This window comes from Plecotus auritus, assembly GCF_963455305.1.
Source record: "Plecotus auritus genome assembly, chromosome: 2".
Lineage (NCBI taxonomy): Eukaryota > Metazoa > Chordata > Mammalia > Chiroptera > Vespertilionidae > Plecotus > Plecotus auritus.
In genome coordinates, this window is record NC_137771.1 from 144,999,812 (window position 1) to 145,016,377 (window position 16,566).

At 37.6% G+C, this 16,566-nt stretch overlaps 1 protein-coding gene across 1 annotated transcript in view; it reads left to right on the forward strand.

Annotated features, from left to right (window-relative positions):
* Positions 1-16,566, forward strand: part of ZBTB11 (zinc finger and BTB domain containing 11) — a 58,173-nt gene that overhangs the window by 8,446 nt on the left and 33,161 nt on the right. The window contains exons 3-5 of the mRNA XM_080655693.1: positions 217-448; positions 13,952-14,793; positions 15,019-15,198. Of these exons, the coding sequence (XP_080511819.1) occupies positions 217-448; positions 13,952-14,793; positions 15,019-15,198 (1,254 nt within the window). The remainder of the gene's footprint in view (positions 1-216; positions 449-13,951; positions 14,794-15,018; positions 15,199-16,566) is intronic.

A 16,566-nucleotide genomic window follows, 5' to 3' on the forward strand; every position in this document is an offset into this window, starting at 1 on the left:
CTTTCATTGGGTCAAGTAGAATGAACATAGCAGAAGAGAGTGAGAACAACATATCTTTTCATTTAAATACATAGATAATAAAGAAAGACTATCAGGCTATTTCTTAATTAGTGGTATCTTTTAAAAGGGAAGGATGTGTCTTGTCTTAAATTCTGTTAAGGGTAGACATACAGATGATATATAATACAACTCTTGGTCTCACACTTATTTTGATAGGTTGACACCAAAGGAGTGGTGAAACGTTCTTCTCCAAAACATTGTCAGGCTGTATTAAAGCAACTGAATGAACAGAGACTCTCCAACCAGTTCTGTGATGTTACTTTGTTAATTGAAGGAGAAGAGTACAAAGCTCATAAATCTGTTTTGTCAGCTAATAGTGAATATTTTCGAGATCTTTTTATTGAGAAAGGAGCTATTTCCAGTCATGAGGCTGTGGTGGATCTTTCTGGTAAGAATTTTCTAATACTCTTGCTTTTTGTTTATAAGTACATACTGGAAGGAGGGGTATGTGTGTGTGTGTTTCTTACAAACTCAGGGTTTATGCCAAAGTGGGAGAAGCCCACTTATAGCAGCAGACTAAGCTGAACTGAAAACCTGTTAACAAGGTTTCCAAGGTAGATTTATGGAAAAGGCTGTCATTTCCTATCCACTGCCTCTTAGGTGAGACAATTGTAGCAGTAGATTATCTGGGATTTACACTGTTAAAAACAGTTTGAGAAAAGTCCATGACTGCATGATTGTTATTACACTAAATAATTATGTTAGTTAAAAAATGACTACCTAAATATTAAGCTGTGGAACATGTAATTATAGAGCACGTTTGTAGGTCTGATTTTTGTTTTTTACGATTAATCATTACAACTCATTAGGTTCAATAATCAAACTGACAGTGTAGGATAATGAGAATACCAGGTAGAGGGTTTTTTGTTTGTTTCATTGTTATTGTAAATGAATAACTTGACTTTTGTTTTGGCCTTATTAGGACTTATATAAGGGCTTAGGAATCAATAAATGAAAATTTAGTACAAATTAAAATAGCTAACCTGCTGGGCTGGCGTGGCTTAGTGGTTGAGCATTGACCTATGAACCACAAGGTCACAGTTCAATTCCCAGTCAGGGCACTTGCCCAGGTTGAGGGTTCGATCCCCAGTTGGGGTGGCAGGAGGCAGCCGAACAATGATCGATGATTCTCTCATCAATGTTTCAATCTCTCTCCCTCTCCCTTCCTCCCTGAAATCAATAAAAAATATATTTAAAATAGCTAACCTTATTTATTCATTTTCTCATAATGTTAACTTGCTGCAACTCTTGAATTACTGACATCACTGTGTAAAGTGTCATTTCTTCTTTCTGAAACAAAAAAGTGATTTTGTCCAGTTATATTAACACTTAACCTAGTTAACCACTGATCCTTTTCTACCTTATAATTTTTAAACTAATTTCTGCTGGAAAGACAATACATATATATATTTTTTTGTCATTTAAAAAAAATTTTTTTTGTTTAAAGTATTACACATAGTAGTACATATATCTCCTTTGTTTTCCCCCATTGGCCTTCCCCCAGCCTCCCCTACCCCCTGTCGCATGCCCTCATCCCACCCACCCCCAGTGTCTTGTGTCCGTTGGTTGTGCTTATATGCATGCATACAAGTCCTTTGGTTGATCTCTTCCCCCGCCCCGTCCCCAACACTCCCCAGCCTTCCCACTGTAATTTGACAGTCTGTTCGGTGCTTTACTGCCTCTGTGTCTTTTTGTTCTTCAGGTTATAATGTTCTTTATTTTCCATAAATGAGTGAGATCATGTGGTATTTTCTTTCATTGCCTGGCTTATTTCACTTAACATAATGCTCTCCAGGTCCATCCATGCTACTGCAAATGGTAAGAATTCCTTCTTTTTTATAGCAGCGTAGTATTCCATTGTGTAGATGTACCATAGTTTTCTAATCCACACATCTGCTGATGGGCATTTAGGCTGTTTCCAAATCTTAGCTATGGTGAATTGTGCTGCTGTGAACATAGGGGTGCATATATCCTTTCTGATTGGTGTTCTTTCTAGGTCTGTGAAATATGCCATTGGTATTTTAATGGGGAGTGCATTGAATCTGTAGATTGCTTTGGGTAGTATGGACATGATGTTGAGTCTACCAATCCATGAACATGGTGTGTTCTTCCATCTGTTTACGTCTTCCTCTATCTCTTTCTTCAGTAACCTGTAGTTTTCCGCGTATAGGTCTTTTACCTGCTTAGTTAATTTTATTCCTAGGTATCTTAATTTTTTTGGTGCGATGGTAAATGGGATTTCTTTTTTTAGTCTCTCTTTCTATAAGTTCACTATTGGTGTATAGAAATGCCATAGAGCCCTGACCGGTTTGGCTCAGTGGATAGAGCGTCGGCCTGCAGACTAAAGGGTCCCGGGTTCGATTCCGGTCAAGGGCATGTACCTTGGTTGCGGGCACATCCCCAGTAGGGGAGTGTGCAGGAGGCAGCTGATCAATGTTTCTCTCATCGGAGTTTCTAGCTTCTATCCCTCTCCCTTCCTCTCTGTAAAAAATCAATAAAAAATATATTTAAAAAAAAAAAAAAAGAAAAGAAATGCCATAGATTTCCTGGCGTTAATTTTGTATCCTGCTACATTGTCCAATTCATTTATTAAGTCTAATAGTTTTTTGATGGAGTCTTTCGGGTTTTTTATGTACAATATCATGTCATCTGCAAATAAGGACAGTTTTACTTCTTCTTTTCCAATTTGGATGCCTTTTATTTCTTCTTCTTGTCTAATCGCAATGGCTAATACTTCCAGTACTATGTCGAACAGGAGTGGTGAGAGTAGGCATCCCTGTCTTGTTCCTGTTCTTAGGGGAAATGGTTTTAGTTTTTGCCCATTGAGTATGATGTTGGCTGTGGCTTTATCATATATGGCTTTTATTATGTTGAGGAATGATCCTTCTATTCCCACTTTGCTGAGAGTTTTTATCAAGAAAGGGTGTTGGATTTTGTCAAATGCTTTTTTTACATCAATTGATACGACTATGTGATTTTTATCTCTCAATTTTTTTATGTGATGTATCACGTTTATTGATTTGCGGATATTGTACCATCCTTGCATTCCTGGGATAAATCCTACTTGGTCATGGTGTATGATCTTTCTGATGTACTGCTGGATCCGATTTGCTAGAATTTTGTTGAGGATTTTGGCATCTATGTTCATGAGGGATATTGGCCTATAATTCTCTTTCATTGTGTTGTCTTTATCTGGTTTTGGTACTAGGGTGATGCTGGCTTCATAGAATGAGCTTGGAAGTGTTCCTTCCTCTTAAATTTTTTGGAATAGTCTAAGGAGGAGAGTTCTTCTTTGAATGTTTGTTAAAACTCCCCTGTGAAGCCTTCTGGCCCTGGGGTTTTGTTTGCTGGAAGCTTTTTGATGACTGCTTCAATTTCTTCCATAGTTATTGGCCTATTGAGATGTTTAGATTCTTCCTGATTGAGTTTTGGAAGGTTATATTTTTTTAGGAATATGTCCATTTCCTCCAGGTTATCCAGTTTGTTGGAATATAGTTGTTCATAGTATTTTTTAACAATCCTTTGTATTTCTGTGGGGTCTGTTGTTATTTCTCCTCTTTCATTTCTGATTTTGTTTATTTGGGTCCTCTCTCTTTGCCTTCTTGGTGAGCCTAGCTAGAGGTTCATCAATCTTGTTTATCCTTTCAAAGAACCAGCTCCTGGTTTTGTTGATCTTTTTTATTGTGTTTTTTTTTTTTTTTTGTCTCTGTGTCATTTATCTCCGCTCTGATCTTTATTATTTCCTTCCTTCTGCTTCACTGGGCTTTTCTTGTTGCTCTCTTTCTAACTCTTTGAGTTGTAGGGTTAGGTAATTTATTACCATTGTTTCTTGTTTTATGCAGTAGGCTTGTAGAGCTATGAACTTCCTTCTCAAGACTGCTTTCGCTGTGTCCCGTAGATTTTGGATTGTTGTGTTTTCATTTTCGATTTTTGCCATGATGTTTTTTATTTCTTCCTTGATCTTTCTGGTAACCTAGTCATTGTTTAATAGCATGCTATTTAGTCTCCATGTGTTTGATTTTTTTGGATTGTTTTTATTGTAGTTGATTTCCAGTTTTATGCCACTGTGATCTGAGAAGATGCTTGATATGATTTCTATCTTCCTGAATTTGAAGAGACTCCCTGTGACCCAATATATGGTCTATCTTTGAAAATGACCCATGTGCACTTGAGAAGAATGTATATTCTGTGGCTTTGAGGTGAAATGTTCTGAAGATGTCAATTAATTCCATCTGGTCTAGTGAGTCATTTAGGATTGATGTTTCTTTGCTGATTTTTGTTTAGAGGATTTGTCCAATGGTGATAGTGGGGTATTAAAGTCTCCTACTATGATTGTATTGCTGTCAATCTCTCCCTTGATATCCTCCAGGAGTTTTTTTTATGTATTTGGGTGCTCCTGTATTGGGTGCATATATGTTTACCAGAGTTATTTCTTCTTGTTGGATTGCTCCCTTTAGTATTATGAAGTGGCCTTCCTTACCTCTTTTTATGTCCTTCACTTTGAGATCTAATTTGTCAGATATAAGTATTGCTAACCCCCACTTTTTTTTCATTTCCATTCACCTGGAAGACCTTTTTCCATCCCTTCACCTGCAGTCTGTGTGCGTCTTTTTTTCTGAGGTGGGTTTCTTGTAGACAGCAGATATATGGGTTGTGTTTTCTTATCCAATCTGTTACCATATGTCTTTTGATTGGGGCATTTAATCCATTTACATTTAAAGTTATTATTGATAGGTACTTGTTTGTCGCCATTTTTATTCTTTACCCCTGTGTTTCTCCTTCACTTCCTATTTCTTTTTTTTTCTATTTTTCTTTTCTTTTTTTTTTTTACAGCAGACCCTTTAGCATTTCTTGCATTGCTGGTTTGGTGGTAATAAACTCCCTTAATCCTTTTTTGTCTGTGAAGCTCCTGATTTCACCTTCAATTTTGATTGATAGCCTTGCTGGGTACAGTATTCTTGGATTCAGACCCTTCCTTTGCATGACTTTGTATATTTCATTCCATTCCCTTCTTGCCTAATGTGTTTCTGTTGAGAAATCAGTCGCTAGTCTGATGGGGGATCCTTTGTAGGTAACTTTCTGTCTCTCTCTGGCTGCTTTTAAGATTCTTCTTTTGTCGTTGGTGTTTTCCAATTTAATTATAATGTGCCTTGGCATCAGTCTTTTGCGGTTTATTTTGCTTTGGACTCTGTGAGCTTCTTGGATTTGTGTGGGTTTTTTCTTCCCTATATCAGGGAAGTTTTCTGTCATTATTTCTTGAGACAGGTTTTCTATTCCTAGCTCAGTTTCCTCTCCTTCTGGCACCCCTTGTTTTCTAGCTCACTGATGCAGTCCTCTGCTTCTTCTAGTCTACTCTTGATGCTTTCTATTGAGTTCTTTACAGCAGCGATGTCTTTTTTCATTTCTTCTTGATTCTTCTTCATTTCCTCTTGGTTCTTACACATATTGTGAAATTTGTCTTCCATTCTTTTCATCCACCTTATGACCATTTCTCTGAATTCTTTCTCTGACAGGTTGCTTGCCTCCATTTCATTTACTTCCTTTTCTGGTGATGCCTGCTTTTCTATCATATGTGGGCTGTTTCTTTGTCTCCCCATGTTCTCTCTTCTCTGCGTTTCTGGTCATGTAGTTCTCTCTCTGCTGCGTTGATTTAAAGGCACAAAATACAACACAACAAGGCACAAGGCACTGAACACAAATGTATTCACGATATTAATAACCCCAAATAAAGGAGACCGCCAGAGAAAGGCGAATTAGAGGATAAGAAAAAAAGAAGGGGAAAAAAAAGGAGTGCATAAATAAAATTGGGAAAAGGAAAAAAAAATAAGAAAGAAGAGGGGAAAAAACTACATATATGTGGAGAAGACTCCAATAGAACAGCCACTAATCCCAACACATGCCAGCAACAAGTACCTGGAGATGAAAGCAAACTACAAACAACAACTAATGTCAAGTGAGGCGAGGGAAAACAGAAGCAAAAAACAAAACAAAGAAAACAAAAAGAAAAAGCGAAACAATCCCACAAACAAGCATAAAAAAATCGGTATAATCAACAATCCAGCAAACAACAACAAAAGGACAGAGAGAAAAAAAATTTTGGATAGTTAAGAAAGAGAAGAGAGAGGTGTGTATGGACTTGGAGCAGGGGATTGGAAATTAGATATATAAGTAGGGTGAAATTTTAACGGCGTAAAAAGAAGGAATAGGGAAAACCTAAAGCAGGAATAGGGTAAGAGAAACAGGACAACAAGAGGGGAAAAGTGAGGAAGAGAGTGATGGCGTAAAAGTAAAGTTGAGATAAGAGTAAAATGAAGCTAAAGGAAAGATGACAACAGAATGTAGAACACTAATTCCAAAGTAAAATAAAAATAAAATAAAAGGACACTTTTTTTAAAAAAAAGGTAAAATAGTAGTAGTAATAATACTGATTGAAAATAAAAATGTAATAATTAAAAAGGTAAAATCAAGTGAGGAAAAAAGAAAAAAAATTTAGTTTCTTAAGTAAAAGAAGAAAAAAATAAAAATGTGCAGTAGTGAAGGTCATTCACTTCCTCTACTCTTCTGTTTGGCACGCCTGTTTCCTAGTCAGTACAGTATTGAAATTCCCTGGGTTCCACTGTTCCTCAGTGTTGTAAGCCAGTCCTGATTTTTAAGCTGGCAGTTTATTTGTGTTTACGTTTACACAAGAGTCAATTTGTGATTCAACCCCTGGGTGGCAGTGTTTCTGGATTGACCTCCAGGTCTATAGGTACTCTCTAGCTATTGTTTAGATTTTGTTTTCCCTGTGGCGCTTAATACCGGTTTGGGGGAGTGGGTTGCCCCAGAGTTGGTTCTCTGATGGTTATTCCCCGCTCTGATCCCCAGGTTCCAGAAAAACAACTTTCCCTTGCAGTCTCTTAGAGTGTCCCCAATTGGGTGATCCTATGTATTGGGCCCAGCAATCAGAGGCAAGGATTCAAAGAGGAAAAAAAATTAGAGAGTCAGAGTAAGTGTGTGAACTCCGGGGCTGCGCGCAAGTCTGTGCAGTATTTTTTCCCCTTGGGTCTATGCAGCCAGCACACTTTTAAAATTTTTAGGCTATCATTTTGCGCCCAGATCAAAATGGGTAGCTTTTTAGAGTTCCCTTCTGTTAGCAGCTCTGCGGACCCCCTTCCACATTCACGGATCACGCCAGCCCCAACAGCCACGGATTTTTCTAGGCGCAGACTTCCCCAGGTTCTCCAGCTTCCGTGTGCGCGTTTCTCTCTCACACTATCTTGCAGTCTGCCTTCCCGTCAGCAGCCATCTTCGATTCTCTGCACATACATTTTTTTCTTATATGTGCTTAATTAATAAAAACTTGACTCATGTGGCTCAGTGGTTGAGCGTCAACCCATGAACCAGGAGGTCACGGTTTGATTCTCGGCCAGGACACGTGCACAGGTTGTAGGCTCGATCCACAGTGGGGGCGTGCAGGAGGCAGCCAATCAATGATTCTCTCTCATCATTGATGTTTGTATCTCTCCCTCTCTCTTCCTCTCTGAAATCAATAAAAACATATTTTTTAAAAAATTTATTAATCATGTACTGTGTGTAATGAACTAATGTAGGCTCTGGGGATACAATGGTGAGCAAAAACTTTTATAGAGCATAGAGTTGTATTACATTCTAGATTAGTGGAGTTTGCTTTTTTCTGGGTTTGGTGACTCAGGAGAAAATACTCCTTATACTGGGCCATCTTAATAAAACTCATTACAGAGATAGTCTTTTTATATTTTAGCTTTGGAATTTTTTTTCTGTCTTTCTTGCATCTGAAGTAGAAAAAAGCATATGAGTGTTTTTCTTTTCCAGTTTCCCAGTAACTTGTAGTAAATTAAATGTCTGCCCCCAAATAACTGCAATACAACCTCTGTATTAAAAAAATACCTCATTTATTCTTCATTCCATATACTTATTTTTATATATGTTAAGCACATTTGTTTTGTTTTTTAAAAATATTTTTTTATTGATTTCAGAGAAGGGAGAGGGAGAGATAGAAACATCAATGATGAGAGAGAATCATTGATTGGTTGCCTCCTGCACTCTCCCTACTGGGATTGAACCCACAACCTGAGCATGTGCCCTTGATCAGAATCAAACCCAGGACGCTTCAGTCCTCAGGCGAACACTCTATCCACTGAGCCAAACCAGCTAGTGCTGCTAAGCAAATATGTAAGCCAATAGTAGGTGGAGACATTAAAAAATTCTCATTTGCTTTAAATACTAAATAGATAAAGATTGTTTATAAAATACTAGAGGCCTGGTGCACGAAATTTGTACACTCGGCGGGGGGTGTCCCTCAGTCTGGCCTGCACCCTCTTGCAGTCCAGGAGCCCTTGGGGGATGTCCAACTGCTACGGAGGCAGGAGAGGCTCCCGACATCTCTGCTGTGCTTGCCAGCCATGAGCGGGGCTTCTGGCTGAGCAGCACTTCCCCTGTGGGAGCACACTGACCAGCAGGGAGCAGCTCCTGCATTGAGCGTCTGCCCCCTGGTGGTCAGTGTGCGTCATAGCGACTGGTCATTCTGCCGTTTGGTCAATTTGCATATTAACCTTTTATTATATAGGATGTATGCAGTGCCTGGCTGGTGTGACTCAGTGGTTGAGTGTCAACCTATGAACCAGGAGGTCACAGTTCGATTCCAGGTCAGGGTACGTGCCCTGGATGCAGGCTCAATCCCCAGTGGGGGGCGTGCAAAAGGCAGCCAATCTATGATTCTCTTTCATCATTGATGTTTCTATCTCTCTCTCCTTTTCCCTTCCTCTCTGAAATCAAAAATATATTTTAAGAAATAAAAATACTTTATAAAAAAAGTATATCTGTTTTTTTAATTACCTAGCTTAATGTAGTTTAATTCATCAGTATTTTTCTTTATGTTGTTTATACTTTAGAAAATTCTTTCCTACTCATAGATATTTTCATACATTGTCTTTTTACACTTTTCTAGTTTTTCTTTTATGTTTAATTTTTAATCTATTTGGAATATTAGTATGAGATAGGTGTTTGATATTATTTCCCTCCCCATTTTGGTCACCACTTATCTCAGAACTATTTAGTGAATAGTCTATCCTCTTCCTCCCAAAGATCATGCAAATTCTCTTAGAAAACAATTTTCTGCCCTAGCCAGTTTGGCTCAGTGGATAGAGCGTCAGCCTGTGGACCAAAGGGTCCTGAATTCGATCGATTTCTGTCACGGGCATGTACTGTGGTTGCAGGCTCCTCCCCGGCCCAGACCCTGGTCAGGCCTTATGCAGGTGGCAACCAATCAGTGTGTTTCTCTCACATTGATATTTCTCTCTGTCTTTCCCTCTCTCTTCCACTCTCTCTAAAATCAGTGGAAAAATATCCTTAGGTAAGGAAAAAGAAAAAAGAAAACAAATTTCCACGTGTATTTGGTACTGATTCTAGGTTTTACTCTAATCTATTGGCTGTTTCTTTCTACACTCTTTTTTAAAAAAATTTTATCCTCACCTGAGGGCATGTTTCTGTGGATTTTTAGAGGGGGAGGAAGGGGGGTAGAGAGACAAAGAGAGAGATTTAGAGAGGCTGCCTCCCATAGGCACCTGGACAGGGGATTGATCCTGAAACCTTTTGGTGTATGGGACAACACTCCAACCAACTGAGCCACCCTCCAGGGCTTTTCTACACTCTTAAAGTTTGGTCTTAATTACCTTAGCTTTATGATAATAAGGAAAGCTTGCCACCTTTATTATTCAGGTGAGTTTTAGTTATTTAGAACCAATTGCTATTCCATATAAACTGTCAGAGCAGCTCCTCAACTTCCACAAAAAGAAAAAATGTATTTTGATAGAGACTATAATAAAGTTTTTTAGATTTAGCCAACAAAGGCCTTACATATCTTTTGCTATATTATTTTAAGGTTCTTTAAACTTTTTGATATATTCTCACTTTATATTCTGTGTCTCTTAATCTCTCTTTTATAATTTGTTCATTTCTTTGTAGATTATTCTGAAAAATTCTAGTTCACTTACTCTTTAGCTGTGTCTGATTTGCTATGAAATTAATTGAGTTTTTAAATTTATGTTTTCCATTTTAGACGTTCTTTTTAGTTTTAGTTCAGATTATCATTTTTAGGGAGCTACTTTTTGTTATCTTTTTTCTACTGGTATGCTACCCTTTGTTTTTCATGTCTGATCATAGCAATACATATATTCTTTGCTGGTTTGACTTATGCTGTTTGTTTCTACTAACTTTTGTTCATTGTGTCTTGTTTCTTTGTGACTTAAAAAAAACAACACCCGAAATATACTGAACTCATATTCTTTAGAATTTTATGGGAACTCTTTGAGTCCTAAGTTGATGGTTCTAGAAAAGCATTTGCTTCTTTAGATACTGAGGGCATTAGCAGTCTGGGACCACTTTAAATTCTCATCTTGAGGTTTTTTTATGACTATCAAAGTGCTAAATTAAGCTTGGCTTAATTTGGTGGGGCACTGAGTATATTTAGAATAATAATTTAAAATATTTTAATCTAGTATTTTTCAAGTATATGGGCCCTTCAGGGCATCTTAGTCTACCATACTGTATGCTGGATGTGGAAGTACCTGTCATAAGTTTATTTATTTATTTTTTATGTGTATGGTTTAGTTTTATATTTTACTTTACTTTTTAATTTAATTTTAATTTAATTTTTTGTTACTCCTCACACGAGGATATTTTTTCATTGGTTTTTAGGGAGAGTGGAAGAGAGAGAGAAACATTGATTTGAGAGAAAAACATCGATTGGTTGCTTCCTGAACACCCCACGCTGGGGATTGAGCCTGCAACCCAGGCATGTGCCCTGATCGGAATAGAACCGTAGCCTCCTGGCTCATAGGTCAATGCTCAACCACTGAGCCACACTAGCTGGGCATGTTGTCTATTTAAAAAATTTTTTAATTTTCATAAAAGCACATAATATAAAATTTCCTGGCTTGGTAGCTCAGTTGGTTAGAGCATTATCCCCATAGCTAAGGTTGCAGGTTTGATCCCAGTTAGGAATCAAACATTGAATGCATAAATAAGTGGAACAACAAATCCATGTTTCTCTCCCTTTCCCTCTCCCTCTCCACTCCCTCTAAAATCAATAAAATAAAAAGAAGCACTGGCTGGTTTGTTCAGTGGTTAGAGCATCAGCCTGCAAAACAAGCTCCCAGGTTCGATTCCCACTCAAGGGCAAGTATCTCACTTGCAGGCTCAACCCAGATCGGGGTGTGAACAGGAGGCAACCAACCAACATGTCTCTCTTACATCTATGTTTCATCTTGCAAAATAACCCGTTTCCTTTTCATTTACAGAGTGTGTATATGTGTATGTAAAAACAGAATACCAAAATTATCTGTCTTTTAATGTTAAGATTATGAGTGATTTTTTATTTTTGTTTTCTTATTTTGTGTGTGTTTTATAGTAGTTTTTTAAAGTGATTCTTTTTTAAAAAAAGATATTTTATTGTTGATTTCAGAGAGAAAGAGAGATGGAGAGCGAAATAGAAACATCAATGATGAGAGAGATTAATTGATCCGCTGTGCCCCACACTGGGGATCAAGTCCGAAACTCAGGGATATGCCCTGACCAGGAATCAAACCACAACCTCCCAGTTCATAGGTCGATGCTCAACCACAGAGACATGCCAGCTGGGCTGTCTTATAGTATTTTACAATAAACATAACTTGTAGCTTTGAAAAAATGGTTTTAGATAGTCAAAGTATTATTTGGAACAGTGTTAATTCTTTTGTGGAAAAATTTTCTTATGGCTTCAAACTTAGAAATTAAAAAGATAGTAGGTGTAAGACCAATATACATTATTTTGTTTGTATGTGTGTGTTTTTTAAAGAAATATTCTTTCTACCCAGCTGGCTTGGCTCAGTGTTTGACCGCTGACCTATGAACCAAGAGGTCACAGTTCGATTCTTGGTCAGGGCACATGCTGGGGTTGCAGGCTTGATCCCCAGTGTGGGATGCAGCTAATCAATGAATCTCTCTCATCATTGATATTTCTATCTCTTCCCCTCCCCCTCCTTCTCTAAAGTTAATAAAAAATATATTTAAAAAAAAGAGAAATATTCCTTCTTTCTTCAAGCTTATTTAACTTGGTCTCATAATTTATAGCAGGATTAATATGGTTATAGCCTATTTAATTACAGCTTTCATAGGAATGGCAGAAATAGCCATGATGATAATGATCAGATTTTCAACCTGATCCTGATGTATCTCACAGTTTATGACTTCCATGTATACTTGTGTACCCCATCTGCCTATGTAAAAGGACAGCATTTTATGTAGCTTGAGTCAAAACTGAATAACGCAGCAAATGTGTGTTTTTAAAAGGTTGCTTTGGTGCTCTATATTTTTTAAAATATATATTTTTATTGATTTTAGAGAGGAAGGAAGAGAGAGAGAGAGAGAGAGAGAGAGACAAACATAAATGATGAGACAGAATCATCGATCGGCTGCCTCGTGCACCCCCCTGTCTGGGGATGGAGCCTGCAACCTGGGTATGTGCCCTTGATGGTAATCAAACCTGGGCTCTTCAGCCCTCAGGCCTGTGCTCTATCCACTGAGCCAAACCGGCTAGGACTGGCTCTCTATATTTTAATAAAAGATCTCTAAGATAGCCCAGCTAGTGTGGCTCGGTGGTTGAGCGTCGACCTACGAACCAGGAGGTCACAGTTTGATTCCCAATCAGGATACATGCCCAGGTTTTGGGCTCGGTCCCTGGTGGGGGGCAATCAATCAATCTCTCTCATAATTGATGTTTCTGTCTCTTTCCTTCTCCCTTCCTCTCTGAAATTAATTAAAAAAATATTTTAAGAAGTTCTGTAAGATAAATTATTATATATGAAAAGTAAGGTACAGTAGAGTGTAATAAGATACCTCGTAAAAAAAGGAAAAGAGTATTTGCTTGACTTTATAAAGAAACTCTGGAAAGCTATACAAATTCTTAAAAATACTGGTTATGGAGATGGAGTTAGACATATCACTAATTTTCTGATTTTTGAATCATGAATATAATTAAAATGGCTTTTGAAAGTGAAGTACTTTCAAAAAAGAAGTTAGGAAAGAAATAAACTGATCTTATTTTTTCACATAAAATAGGAATGTAATGCCTCATGTGTACAGTAATTATTTTATTCCTTAGACCAGGAATAGGCAAACCATAGCCCAATCCTCCTTTCCCTCGTTTTTATTTATTTATTTATTTTTTATAAATAAAGCTGTATTAGAACACAGCCACACCCATTTGTGTATGTATTATCTATGACTACTCTTTCTAGCCATAATGACAGAGTTGAGTAGTTACAGACATTTTATGGCCTGTACTATTAATTATCTGATTCTTTACAGAAACATTTTGCTAACCTCCTGCCTTATATCTTGTTTTTAAATATTTAGTAGTAGAACTCATTGTTCACAATAAATTTTTTATATGGACTTCTATTAAAATATACAGCTATACATATGAAGTGAGGTTAGGAGACAAGTTGGTTGAACCCTGCCTACTCACCTGCATCCCTCTCTTTTTTTACCCTCCATTCTCCAGCAGCTGTTTCTTGAGGGGAATTTGAGGAACCCCCGGGGTTCTAAGGAGTACAGTTTGAAAATGACTGCCTTACAACAACTCTTTGAGGTAGTAAGTCTGATATTATTTTCTATTTTAGGTATTGAGAGACTCGGCTTATAGAAGTGAGTTAGTCAAGGCTTAATAAGCAACCAGAACACAAAAACAAATCCAGGGTGTTTAATTGCAGAATAAATGGTCATGTTTGCCTTTATATTTTATTTTATATTGTCATAATCATGTATTAATTGTTCTTACAAGGTGTGTTAGTGGTGATTTGACTTTTTTGTCCCCCATCTATCTTGTTTCATACAGGTTTCTGTAAAGCAAGCTTCCTGCCTTTACTGGAATTTGCCTATACTTCTGTGCTAAGTTTTGATTTCTGTAGCATGGCTGATGTAGCCATCTTGGCTCGGCATCTCTTCATGTCAGAAGTTTTAGAAATCTGTGAAAGTGTACATAAACTAATGGAAGAGAAGCAGCTAACGGTATATAAGAAGGGTGAAGTACAAACAGTTGCATCTACCCAGGACTTACCAGAACAAAACGGAGGTACAGCACCTCCTGTGGTTAACAATGAGGGAACCACTACAGCTTTACCTACTGACCTTGGGGATTGTGAAATTGTACTGTTGGTGAATGGAGAAGTGCCAGAAGCTGAGCAGCATGGAGAGCTCCGACAGCAGTCTGAGCCCCAGGTCTCCGCAGAGGCTGAAACTGCTCTGCCACCTTCACCTACAGACTGTGCACCTGGTTCTCATCCTGAAGTGGAGTCTGTTGATTTAGTAACAAAAAACAACCAGACAGAACTAGAAACTTTAAACAGCAGAGAAGGTAGCACAGTTTCTAATATTTATCCTAAACTTTCCAAAGAGAATGTAATCAATGGCTCTCCAGAAAACAGTGATACGGGAAATGATACATCAAATGAGGATATTTGTGATGAAGACATTCCAGAGCATAGGCAGAACCTTGGCCAGTCTTTAAAAGATCAGGAAAATCTAGTTGCAAAGACAGACCTCAGCCCTGATGATGATACTTACAGAAGCAGGCTTCGACAGCGTTCTATTAATGAAGGGGGATATATTCGACTACACAAAGGAATGGAGAAAAAACTTCAGAAACGAAAAGCCACTCCCAAGTCAGCAGTTCAACAGGTATGATGAAGAGTTGGCATTTGTAGTTTTAGCTTAAATTTGAAAGCATTTTATGGATAAACTTATACCTATGGAGAAAATTATGGGGTGGAGGATAAGTATAGGAAAGCAACTTACAAGTTTTAAATACCAGTATAATAAGATATGTGAATTTGCAATATTTATGATTCGTGACTTAAAAATGATTAATATTTACTTAGACTGTGTTTTCTATCCCTTATTTAGGTAGCCCAGAAATTAGTTCAAAGAGGAAAAAAGATGAAACAGCCAAAAAGGGATGCTAAAGAGAATACTGAAGAAGAAGCATCTCATAAATGTGGGGACTGTGGAATGGTTTTTCAGAGAAGATACACGCTTATAATGCACACACTGAAACATGAAAGATCTAGAGATTACAAATGCCCGGTAAGTATCTGGAAAACTAATTGAAGATGGTCTAACTTCATGATAATGGAATCTAACTTACTGCTTCATTGTTATTCTGCCATTTGAGTTCTATGTGTCTGTCTCCCTTATATTACTATAAGACTCATCTTCTGATTTGTACTTGTATTTCCTTGACAAAAAATATATTTAGTGATGTACCTCTACTTCCTCCTGATACCAGTGGGACAGTAAAATATCATTTTAAAAATGTAAGTTCTTGCCCTAGCTGGTTTGGCTCAGTTCGATTCCAGTCATGGGCACATGCCCGGGTTGTGGGCTCGATCCCCAGTGGGGGGCATGTTGGATGCAGCCAATTAATGATTCTCTCTCATCATTGATGTTTCGATCTCTCCCTTTCCCTTCCTCTCTGAAATCAATAAAAATATATTTAAAGAAAAAAAAGTTTTCCAGCAGGGCACACACAGGGTCCATGGAAGGAAAAAATAAATAAGCTCAAAAAGAATAGGAGAGGAGACCTTAGCAACTAAATTCTAGACTCTGATAAATAGATGGAATAACTGATTCAACAGATTATTTAAAAGGGCTCATTGCCAGACTTTCAGTGGGGAAAGCTAAGAATCAGTCAAAATTGTATTGCAGAACTATCAAACAGCTTAGGAATTAGTATTACTAGCTATCTTAAAAGTAGAAGTGATTCTAGTTGTTAGAAAGTCTTTTTGAGAGACAATTAAGTCCCCACCACTACTCCCTCAGACAAAGATTCATCCTTTACATTCAAGAAAAGATAAAATTATAATTGCTCTGGGGAACACTGTGTATATAAAAGCTTGCATACTGAATATTAAGACTTTTTCAAGTTGTCTTTCCCTAACCAATTCTCAGCATGTTAACAGTCAGGTCTTTAACTTGAAAGCAGAAAGACTTCAGAGATGAGAAATCCAAAGCCCATAAACAAAAGACCTAAAGATACTTCTAACTAAAGCCTGTGGTTAACACCCACTCCCCCACTTACACAGAAATTCCAATCGATCTTTTTAACATCTTATTCTGAAATGTGAATGGACACCAGGGATAATCAGACTCATGATAAACATTTCAAGAGGAAAAACAACTTTGAGGAATCCAAGACTATGCAGAGAGAAGAAAACTTAAAAAAAAAAAAAAAAAAAACACAAAAAAAAACAGACTTCCAGTGAAGATGGTAGGTAAGTGTGGTACTCGAGTCCTTCCATACCCGCATCAAAAATGCAACTAAAATACAGAACAACCATCATTCAGAACCCCCTGAAATCTAGCTGAATGAAAGTCCTAGGGATTTAAAGAGGAAGCCACACCAAGATTGAGAGGAGGGGCAGAGATGCAGAACGGGCTGGTCTCACAACCACA